The sequence below is a fragment of the Cibotium barometz genome, chromosome 59, assembly GCF_041138505.1.
Source record: "Cibotium barometz isolate CiBa-2024 chromosome 59, ASM4113850v1, whole genome shotgun sequence".
Classification (NCBI taxonomy): domain Eukaryota; kingdom Viridiplantae; phylum Streptophyta; class Polypodiopsida; order Cyatheales; family Cibotiaceae; genus Cibotium; species Cibotium barometz.
In genome coordinates, this window is record NC_141104.1 from 29,676,958 (window position 1) to 29,689,259 (window position 12,302).

A 12,302-nucleotide genomic window follows, 5' to 3' on the forward strand; every position below is an offset into this window, starting at 1 on the left:
ATGCTGAAATTTGATGCTTGGGAGATTAAGATTTGGCTTCTAATACAAAGGAGACTATGTCAAATTTTTTTCCAAAATCCTATGCATGGTTGGAGTTATGGGCATTGGTGAGCACATACTATGAGCTTTTGGATGTCAATGGAGTATTGGATGCTTGAACAAGTGAATTTGGGCAAGCGGGAAGCCATTGGTCACCAAGAAAGTCACTTGGGCAAGATTCTGTAGACTTGTCAAAACCCTAATTCAGTCAAAATCCTTTAGGATTGAATTAAAGGTGATTACACAAGCCCTTAGTACTTCCTTAGACCTACCCAACAAGCCCTTAACCTTCAAAATCCGATATTCCTTTAGGGCGAAAATTAGGGTTTTACTAGGACTGATAAACCCTAATTCAGTCACAGGGAGTTTATGGTCTCATAGATCTAATCACATAGGCTTGTAGAACTCATCAAGGGCTTTGATTTGAGTAAGAAAGTTTTGAATTCCGATATTTCTAGCTCAAGATATAGCCAAAATACTATTTCAGTCCATATCCCTGAGAACCCTAAAACAAAGAGTAGTATCACACTTCAAATCTTTTGGGTCTTTGCATAGGGGTTTAGAGTATCTCATTAGCTCTCTATCAAGCTATAGATCTCTTTAATCCGATAACCCTACCCTAATCTATTGCCATTTTTCCAAAAACAGGGATTTTATGGCACCGAAACCCAAGGGACGACCGAGGCGCAATGCATTGGCCTCCGAGGAAGTAGAAGGGGAGGAAGCAATGGAGCATGGCATTTTGGATGTGCCGGAGGAAACTTTTGGGCAAGCTTCAAAAGAAGTGGAGGAAGAAATGAATGTTGGGAGTGTCTCCAAGTATATCCCGCAATCCTCACATTCTGTCTCCAATGATGTCCTCCTACAAATGCTAATGGAAATCAATGCAAAGATGGATTCTATGGCTACAAAGGTGGAGGTCAATGATAAACTTGACACTATGGCTACAAGGATGGAAGCTTTGGAAGAGAACGTCATTCGACCAATGAGTCAACATCCATATGATAGTGGTCATGGTGGTCAACATGAAGACAAGCAACATTTTGAGACAGCTTTTGAAGGCCGAATGGAAGGCAAACAACCAATGATGCAAGAGGCTTCTCCTAAGTTGACACATGAGCATTCAACCAAGAATGTTTCTTCTGGGTTCATGGCGGATGCTCGAAGACCTTCTATGATGAGGGAGACAAATCCTACTTCATTTCAAGCGGGTTCTTCTCAAATGAATGAAAGGCAACATGCACCTATATTCAAACATGTGGAGTCCAATGTTGGGGATCCTAGAAGAGCACCTTCGCAGCCCAAAGCAAATCAATACTCCATGAGAGGAGTCAGCATGGACGGGGCCGAGCAGTTGGAGTTCATAGGCCTCCGCCTTCGGCGTCGGCAAAGGGTGGCCTTCGCACATATGTGAGGCCGGGATCCTCGAGCTTCAATCCCCGCCTTCATGATGATATTCCATTGCCCCCTCATGATGATACCCCACTGCCTAGAGAGCCCTTGTTTGATGATGATGGCAACCTACTTAGCGAGAATGATCCCTAGAGTGTCTCGTCCACCTTCGAAGAGTCCTCTTCAGAGAACTCTCTTGATGGACACTCTAGTAGTGATCATGTTGATGATCATGCAGATGTTGGTGATGATGTAGACTTTTGATATGTTATAGCTCTCTAGGCATTGGGCATCTATCTCCTTCTAGCCCATCGATGATGTATTGTAGTATGTAGTATCATGTATGTACGCATGTTGGCGGTCGCCCATGCCATGAGTTTTTGGCCTATCCTTTTGTAGCAATTTTGTACTCTAATGGCATGATGACGTTATGTTCATGGTTCTACTATTTTGTAACTTCTTGTCTACAATTTTTAAGTTTAGGAAGTATTTTTTTTTTAAAAACGTACTAATATCGTACCGTACCTCAAAAATTTTAAGGTACCAATTAGTACCGTATTTTATCGTACCGTACCGTATCGTACCTTTCGTACTAACTAACCATGGGACCCATTGATGTGATTGGTTAGCTTCTCTTAGTGATTTCCACATGAACCTCCAACAAGGTGTTATGAGCTTTTCACATGATGGACAGCAAGTGGTATTGGCTGGAAATGCACCAAAAGGGCTTTCTTTAATCAATCCAAAGCGGCTCAAGAAGGAACTCAAGGCTCTTTGCACGATCTATGTGTTGCATGTCACTCAAGGAGGGATGGATGGTAATGGACATCACATAGACCAAGAACTGGCAGCTCTTCTCAAGGATTATGATAACAGTTTCCAAGTGCCAAAGAGTTTGCCACCCAAGAGGGAGATTGACCATGCCATTGTGCTTGAACCGAATGCAAGGGTTGTGAACAAGCCTCCTTCTTGTGCTTGTGTTCTTCGACGACATATTGATCTATAGCAAGAGCAAAGAGGAACATTTGGCACATGTGAAGCAAGTATTTGAAGTCATGAGGGAGCATAGATCGTTTGCTTGGTCCAATTCCAAAGATTTAGGTTGAGGCGGTTGGATTTGCTCCAAAGAGAGTAATCCAAAGATAAATTTAACCCGAAGTCTCTAGGTATTAAAGACCAGGGCCCCTTCGTCGGGCTTTTCTCCCCTGGGAATCCTACACTCCGGAAAAGAACAATGTAGTAGCAGATGCATTGTCTAGAATGTGGGCTTGCACTACGACATCAATTATGGAAGTGTATAGTGAATGGATCAAAGGGATTCAAGAGAAGTATCTTGTCAATGAGAATGCTGTTCATATTTACGAAAAATTACAGCAAGGAGAGGGTGAAGAATTTCCTCATTATAAGCTTCGGAATGGTCTCTTATGGCACAAGGATAAGGTGCATTTGATTCCTACCTCATCTTACATTCCCAAGGTGCTTCACGAGATGCATTCTTTACCACTTTCGGGTCATCTTGGTGTACTTAAGACATTTGACAAAGTGAGCAAAAGCTTCTTTTGGAAAGGCATGTGGAGAGATGTAAAGAAGTTTGTTTTGGAATGTGTGTCATGCCAAAGGAATAAGGATAGTCACTAATTGCCAAGTGGTTTACTCCATCCTTTGCCTATTCCGGATGGGAAATGGACTCACATTTCTATGGACTTCATCACGGGTCTACCAAAGATGAAGCATGGATGGGATCAAGTCTTTGTGGTGGTGGATAGACTCACCAAATCAGCCCATTTCATTGCTTCCAAGACTACATATGGAGCCTCTCACATTGCCAAGCAATTTATGGAGCATGTATTCAAGATACATGGATAGCCACTCAATATAGTTTGTGATCGAGATACCAAGTTTATGGGCACTTTTTGGAGGACATTATATCAGAACTTGGGTACTCAAATCACTCCCTCTACAGCCTATCACCCTCAAACGGATGGGCAAACGGAGTGTACAAACAAATGGCTTGAAGTGTACTTGAGGCACTATTGTCATGACATGCAAGCATCATGGGATGAATGGCTCTATCTTGCTGAATTTGCCATAATTCCAGCAAGCATTTGAGTATTGGGATGTCACCTTTTGAAGCTCTTTATGGCTATCAAGTGCATGTGTCATCCATTGCCTTTCATGAGGATAAAATTGTTAATCCTTTAGCCAAGGATGAGTTGGAAAGGATGAGACAGCTTCTTCAATTATGTAAGGACAACATGAAGAAGGCTCAAGAAGTCATGAAGGCAAATGCGGATGAGCATAGACGTGAAGTAGAGTTCAAGGAAGGTGATTATGTGTTACTCAAGCTTCCTAAGAGCCGTCACAATATCCTCAAAGGTTCTTCCAACCCAAAGCTGGCTCATCGGTATTATGGACCATATTTGATAGTCAAGAGAGTAGGTGAATTGGCTTACAAGCTTGACTTACCTCCTTCCACAAGAATCCATAATGTGTTCCATGTTTCTAACTTCAAGAGGTTTGTGGGTTCTCTTTCTCAAGAGCTTGAAGAACTACCACCAATGGATGAAGAAGGAGAGATAATATATGAACCGGAGAGGATTGTAGACAAGAGGACAAGAGCATTGAGGAACAGGGATATTGAAGAATTCCTTGTTAAATGGAAGCATTTGCCAATGGATGAGGCTACTTGGCAATCAATGGAGTATGTACAACAACATGGTTTGCTTGATCGAAGTATTCCTTGACCAAGTGGCATGTTTAGCATGTGGAGAATGGGCATTACATGAGGGCTACATATGCTGTAATCTGTGAACAGATTGCTGTAATTTCTGGCCAGCTTTGGTTGGATCCATTTTTGGGGCCATCATTCTACTCCAACACACTTGGAAGATCATCATGATATAAGGCAAAGATGTGGGACTCATTTGGTTGAGGTTATGCATCAATTGCAATCCATTTTTATGGAGATTTCATGAAGTATTTTCAAGGATCTTCACCGACAACAAGGGTTCCGTAACAGTCTCATATGATTGCATTGGAGAAAGAGTTTGTGGGCTTCATTACATTTGGACTTCTTCTTCCAAATGTACTTCAAGAGCATTTTTGGAAACCTCTTTATTTCTCAAAGATTCCAATTGCAGCCACTCTTGAAGTGTAAATATCTTGTATGATTTTGAGGACAAAATCTTTGGGAGGGATGGTTTGTCATGAATCTATAGCATACATGTAAATGGGCCCATGGGTAAAACACTATAAATAGGGCCTTGGGCACATGGATAGGACTTTTTGTCATTTTACTAATCTTGGACATTCCATTGTACCTTTGGCTCCTACCATGGAGATGGCCATCTATGGTCAAGGCTCATGGCTAGCTTTCAAGCTATCCTCTTGGTGAGAGGTTAACACACTTAGGCCATTGTGTATCTTTCTCTTTGCTACATACACATATGGATTCTCTCTCTTGTTCATCTTTGGCTATGATGCTTGGAAATGCTAATTTCATGTGTAATGGATGCTAGAATTCATCTTTCATGTGTTTGATTTCATCTTTAACTCTAGATCCATTCCACTCACTTATAATTTGTCTGCCCACATTGTAATGAAGTGTGAATGCCCAAACTCACTGATATCTTGTTTGGCCAAACTTTAATGAAAAGTAAATTTGCAAAACAGAAAAATGAGTATTAATTGTAAAACAAAGAGTTTAGAGTCACACCTACTACTTGTCTACAGCCCACAAGCAAGGTCAGAATACAGATTCATGCGCATGGCTCACGTCAGGCTGTCCCCTGCCCGTAAGCTACACATAGAGATCTTGCAGGCAGTAAAACAATTCATGCGAAAATAGTTGTAGACACGCAGGTATGCCATGCACTGCACAAAATGTATTGTACAGTCTCCCTTTCATTTAGCTTTTAGCTAGCAGTCATTCCGGGTGTAGACATGTCCCTAGGCCAACCGGAATATTGTACTCAGAATCTAAGTGTAAACCAAAGTCCTTAGCCTACAAGATCGAGCTTGCTGGCCCTTGGTGTAGACATAAGTATTCTACCATGAGGTGCCTGATGGTACTAGGGTTAGCACAAAACATTGCTATGGAGGTTGGAAGATATCCATGGTGGTGTGTGTAGAAGAGAGATAAAGCTTCAAGTAGAGAGATGATGAACCTTCAAGCCATGGCAATGGTTGCACAGATGAAGAGAGAGTAACAAACTCAAATAGAGAAAGCAAGAGAATGTGATTGCATGACTCAATGAGATGATTGATTGATGTGTTGAAGCTTACACCAAGTACATCAATCACACACACATACTAGACAAGTGACACATGGCACACTTATCTTATCCACCCCTAAGGGTGGCTCACACACATCAACACACTTAGCCCTTTTAGGGGCTGTTCACACAGTCACATGTGGGTACATATATAGGGATACACATACACGATGGGTTCACACACAGACTCCGAAATACCCAATAGTGCCAATCCACATGACACTTAGCGTAGACTTAAGGCCCCTGCCATATGTCCACACTATGGAACCCGTCCATAGGTTGGAAGTGCATAAAATGCCTAAATAGTGACAATAAACCCCAAGTTGTAATAGTTTGAGAGTACAAATTGATGCATTTTGTGTAGGTTTAATACTTCTATAGGGTTTACTTAATTACCACAACCAAAAATTTTGGGGTCTCAATCCCCCCTCCCTTCTCCTTGCCAACCCAATGGGCGTGTACGAAATGTTTGGAAAGGTATGAAACGTTCTGAATTTTTTTTTGAAATGTGTTTCATGAAATGCTTGGCAATTATGTTCTCGTTTCTCCTATAGGTTGTAGCTGTTGACCGAAGGTTTAATTGGCAATTGGAATCAAATCGTTCAAAAATTATCTAACCTGATTCATGTGGTCCTGGGATGAAAGAAATCAGCTTTATAGTATGTGATGCGTATATCACTTTTTAGAGTTTGGGTCTTAACTTGATTATGTTCTGCAAATGTTACAGACCACGATTTTTGTAAGGTATCTTTTTTTCAAGTTAATAATTCTTGATCAGATATAATTTTCTACAGGTTTATGCACCGAAGGAAAACAATATACCGGAGAGGAGAGAGTTAAAGTTTATGGACCTTTCAGTGCACCATTTTTGGAGAAAAAATCTGAACCACATGCATCGATGGATTGCAAGTTTGATGCTGATATGCACAAGAAGATATTTTGTAACAGATCATTAAACATGAAGAGCATTGTGGCTGTGGGGTTTGATATGGATTATACTCTTGCACAGTACCGGTCTGATACATTCGAGACTCTAGCATACAATGGGACCATTAAAAAGCTTGTTTTTGATCTCGGATACCCTCGTGAGGTCTCTCTCCTTGCTCACTCGATCTTCCATGCGAGGACTGTTCTCTTAATAATGTACCAATATATTTCATAGTTGCAAGCATGCTTCGATTAATATCGATTAATATCAATTAATGCTGATTAACTTGCTAATTAACACTAATCACATGAGCTAACAGCTAATTGCAAATACACAGAAAATAGGCAAGATTGATTCAACCTACTACATATATATTGCAAAAAGATGAATGTGTACAATGCTGATCTATCAGATCCCATACCTTCCTACTGTGTGTTAATACAACTGGAAAAGGTTACTGTTCTGGCTGCTCCTCCGGGCAAAGATTTAGCTTTTGTGGAATGCCCTTCTGATGATCTTCAACTCGCCTATTGCTGCTGCTGACCTGGACTGCAGATCTGGTGCCCTGGATGCTCTCATCCGACCCCTCAGCTGCCTATTTATGGTTTCCTTTTATGGCTGGTTGGCTGGCTGCCATCTGTGCTGGCTGTGCCAACAGTGTTCACATCTTGAGTCCACATATGGGTGCCTAACTTGGACACCTTTCCAGCTGCCCAAAAAGTACATCTGCCGCTGAATTTGCCCAAAAACTGGCTGATCCTGTCTATGTGGCACTCACTTAGGTGATGCATGTGACAACTACTGACACTCTTGTCATTAAATAATAGAGGAATCCAATTTTAAGAATCAATATTGTGATGAAAGCTCATTATAGGTTTCACATTGGAAAAATGATGGAATCTAGGCATTACAGATAACGGTCTCAATATTTTAAAGGTCTCTTTTTTGTTTGTGGGAGGGGAGGTGGGTCTCTTCTAGCATGGGAATGTTTGAAGCTTTACCTTCTTGTGTGTTGTTTTGCCCATAGTATTGTCCCTACATGATCAGAACTGTTATTATTTTGAGAGAAACCATGTGGATGGTCATGCTGATCAACCGAGCATCAGGGAAAGACATTCTCACTGCCCCACATACTAGTCGCTGTGAAATCATTCAACATCATGTATTTGGAGTAAAATTTCTTTGTTGACGATGTTATAGGGGTTGTAAATTAAGCAGAGAGTTTGGTGCTTAAGACAACATAGACACTCCAATAAAGCAGGTTTTTGTTATTGACGTTGAGGTTGTGTTTCAAACGTCAACCTTAGGTTTTGTCATTTGGAAATGGTGGTCGATAATGTCAATAAGGTTATAACATGTTCAAAGGTACATCAACAATCCATAGAAGTGCATTAAGTTGGTCTTTATGATAAGTTGGTGAGACTCCGCTTTCAAACATGAGCAGAATGATGAGGAGCTCAGGGGCAGCAGCGAACAGTGGCGCCTGTCATCAGGAGCAATAGCAGCGCAGAAGGCAGCAACGACCAGTTCTGACGCCTGTAGGTGGCTGTTGTTGGGGCGACGTGTCAAGCAAGTCGATGTTTAGCTATTGGTGACGGTGACTTTTTAGGCCCTTTTTATGCCAGGGCGATTGTGCTGGAGTAGCCACACACAGCAGCAGCTAGGTACAGATTCTTTTAGGTGAGCAGTGTACAGAGGAGGCGAAGAGCTGGCAGAGGCAACTCATAGACTTGAAACCCTAAAAGCTTACTCTAGAAAGGATAACCCTGCTCTGATACCATTTGTTGTTCTCAGTCAGACAGGTTCAGCTCTAAGGTGGTTGATGGAGAACCATGTTGTGCATGTGTGATGATAGAGAGAGAGAGAGACAGGAGAGATATGTTGCACGAATAGATTTGATTTATCTTCAATTGCAGGCATTTATCCATGCTTCACCTTATGGCTTTGCATGTGCGACTTTACCCCTGAAATGTATGAAATGCATTTTACAATTATGTGAACATGAGGGTCTGATGAGCTTTGCTACATCGAATTTTTGTTCACAGCCCATCTTTGAGCTTCCCATCATGACTGTATCTTTCTTATGTAGAAACTTTTCTGAGCCCACATTGAGGGTTTCCCTCATTTATTTGGTGTACTTGTCACCTATTTGAAGCTGCAGTTTTGCTTAAAAGTTGTGATTGGCCAAGGCATACTTTTACAAAGTAAAGAAGTCATATTTAAAAAAAGTTAAAGAGGGCTACTACCATAATTTCAATTGGATTTTTCAAAGAAGGTGAAGTATGCCAAGTTATACTTGGCTAGTGAACTTATTACCATCATCAACCCCCAATTTGTCTGGAACTATTGGGCTTATGTTTCTAGGATGTTTCTTAGCTTGGTATTAGCTTGTGACAGCCATTTTTAATCAAGATTTAAAGAGCATGGTTTGCTTGATTGTATAATGATCAGAAAATTTTGTAGGCTAGTATAAATTTGCTCTGGAGGAGAGCTTACTTCCAATTTATCTCAATATTGTATAGACAGTCGAAAATCTGTATGCATGTAGCTACACTCAAAGGATTTCTCTCATATATGTGGGCTTGGAAAAATACATTTTTCCCATGGGACTGGCATTTTCTGTGCTTGTGTATTTTTCAACTTTTTTTGGCTGTATGTCATCTGCACTCGAGAGAGAGTTTGTGCAAAGTTAAAGGAGTGTTCTGAATCTAATATCTGCTACAGTAATTACTTTCAAAGTTAAACAAGTTTTTTAATCTAATTAATCTCATGCATACCCACATTGATTTATGCTATGCTGATTCATGTGTAGTTGCTGCAATGGAAGTTTGATTGGCGGTACATGGTGAGAGGACTCGTTGTTGATAAAAAAAGGGGCAATGTACTGAAGGTATGATGCTTAGACAGAGGAACACGTTCACCATATATTCTTAATATTTTGTGGTTTCAAGAACACCTTTTGAAAGTAAACACAAATTATGAAGCTGCTGCTTACTTCTCTTATTTTGAGAAGCTACCTGGGCACGTTGTTATTTTATTATTTTAAAACAATGTCTCTAAGCAGTTTTTTAGTTGATGTAGAACAAGATAACAAGTTTGTTACAGTGGTAGTAGCAGGATGAGCTCTTTTTTGCATGCTCGTAAATAGAATACACAGTTGTGTTCCTCTTTTGTCTGGTCTCTTTTGCTAGGTTGTTGAGGTGGTGCAGTCCATCAGGCTGTGTGGGCCGTGCAGCAGGGTCTAGATCGGGCACCAACATAGTGCGCAGGGCACAAGGTGCAGTGTTGGCAGCAGGAGCTAGCCTGGGCGGGTTGTGCAGGCAGTCTGGACAGCGAGCAGAGGAGGGGGCTACGTACAGGTATGGTTGCGCACATGTGATTGTAGTGGGCCGTGTAGAAATAGGCAGGCTGAAAGAGGTGAATGATAAGCAGGGAAAAGCATGAGCAAAAAAAGCATAAGCGAGCTTTTATTTTTGGTGCTAAAGCGGGAAAAGCACAAACATGCTTTTCTAACTCATTACCCTATGAATTCAGTCTCTCCCTTCTTGTTAGCTCATACAGGTTATGCAAGATCTACATATGCCATCTCCAAGCTCTTAGTCTCCAAAAGTTTGCTAGCTTCACTTCAGCCCTCTCAAATCTTCCCTCTAACCATTCACTTCTTTCTAGCCCACAACCCATTCAATGCTTTTCTCCAAGTTAGCATGCACATTTCGTATGCACCGTAGATATATGGAGTCAATGGGCAGTAATTTGTGAAGTCATGGATGGTGGAGGGTCGATGTGCCACTCATGTGCATGAAAACCAATCACCCTCATCCTCTGCAAGGGACATCCCCTGAAATCGTCTAAGGGTGTCTCTACTCTCTCCAACTTGCCATGAAGCCCAATAGAGTAGATGAGTGAGGCAGAACCCTCATCTGCGCCATGAACTGCTAGAGGAATATCGTGCCTGGTGAACACTTCTAGCCACTGTGGGGCTAGAAGTGTTCACCCACTCTGGAGGGATGGAGTCATCGATGTGGAGGCGAAGTCTTGTCTTTGCCCCGGCCCCTCTCCTGGGCCTCTAGGTGTAGCTGTCTAAATGTGAGCCAATCTTCTAGTGACCTAGCGGGACTTGAGCTCAAAGCCTCCCCCGATACGTGTGGGCAAGCAGCTATGCCACCTCCGATTCTGTCCTCTGTCGACTCTAGTATGTTAAAATCCCCATCCATACACCAGAAATGCCCGTGGCAGGGACTGACGAACTGTACTCCAGAAGATGGCCTTGCCTGCCTACAGCATTTGGCACGTATACATTTAGGAAGCCCACGGAGTCCTCTCCAATCCTGATGGTCACCCATTGAGCTCCTCCAATCACAATGGTGCTTGAGTCGACTAATGTCGGCGATAGCTACTCACTGACTGAAATGCATACTCCACCCTATGTCCCGGAGGGGCCAAAAGAGTGGGACCAGAAGGTGTGACTCGTGCCCTGCAAGATCTTCCCGCAGCGGCAATTGGTCGAATTTGGCAATTGGTCCAGGTCGGTTGCAGTCGATGCGATCCAAGTGTTTGGACACTCCGCTGATTGCTGTTGAGAGAAAGATATTAGAAAAGTATTCCATTAGAGGTGGATTACTGTGTAAGGATGGGAAGGTTTGTATATCCTGTGATCTATACGTCCAAGCTTTAATATGACGCACCTAATGTGGGGCACCGGGCATACATAGAACTTTGGCCTTGGTTGGCCGGCATTGCTATCGGCTATGCATGAAACCCTTTGTTGAGGATTATGTGCGGAAGTGTACCCAAGTGCCAAAACAACGAAGCTGAAAGGCTTAGAGTTGGTGGGTTATTGTGTTCCTTGCAAATTCCTGAGAACAAGTAGAAAAGTGTCTTGATGGATTTTGTAGTTGGATTACCCCGGACTAGTAGGGGCCATGATTCTATCTTGGTTGTTGTTAACCGATTGATGAAGATGGCTAGATTTATCCTTACCAAATCATCAATGAAGAGTCACAAGTTGGCTTAGCTCTTCGTGGAGCAATTGTATAGGCTCTATGGATTGCTTGAGGAGATTGTTAGTGACTAGGATTCCAAACTCACAGCACAATTCTGGAAATCAATGTTTTCCGAATTGGAAACACGCTTGAGCATGTCATCTTCGGATCTGGATGGTTAGATGTAGAGGACAAACCAGACTATGGAGGATATGCTGAGGGCGTATGGCTCCAAGTGATAGTATGAGTTGGAAAGGTATCTTCCATAGATTCAGTTGGAGAGGCATGTGAAGATCCCTACACTTCGCACATTTCCGGTGGACCATCAGTTGGACGGGAACTACTACGGCATATGGAAGGTTATGATGGAATCTGTTATGGAGTCTTACAACCTTGATGATTTCATCGTTGTTGGGGCTCCACGGCCAGAAGTAGAGGAAGGGGAGTTACCGTCGATCCGAAAGGACCGGGAGGCACAGGCACAGATGTGGGATTGTGTCAACACCAGGGTCTGTTCGTTTATCTTCCTCAACTGCACACCGCAAGTAATCAATCATGTAAAGCACATGACGTTGGCCAGAGGTATATGGTAGCATTTGGCTTTCCTTTACAATAGGGTATTGCCCATAAAGAGGATTTCCTTGGAAGTATAGATGCGGGTTATGAGCCCTGCAAAGTCGTTGACGA

General features: G+C 42.3%; 1 protein-coding gene across 11 annotated transcripts in view; it reads left to right on the forward strand.

Annotated features, from left to right (window-relative positions):
- The window catches only part of LOC147605689 (uncharacterized), a 123,965-nt gene that overhangs the window by 6,226 nt on the left and 105,437 nt on the right, over positions 1 to 12,302 (forward strand). For all 11 annotated transcript variants that reach the window (XM_086793506.1, XM_086793515.1, XM_086793516.1 and 8 more), the window contains 2 exons: positions 6,500 to 6,795; positions 9,446 to 9,523. In XM_086793506.1, the coding sequence (XP_086649632.1) occupies positions 6,500 to 6,795; positions 9,446 to 9,523 (374 nt within the window). The remainder of the gene's footprint in view (positions 1 to 6,499; positions 6,796 to 9,445; positions 9,524 to 12,302) is intronic.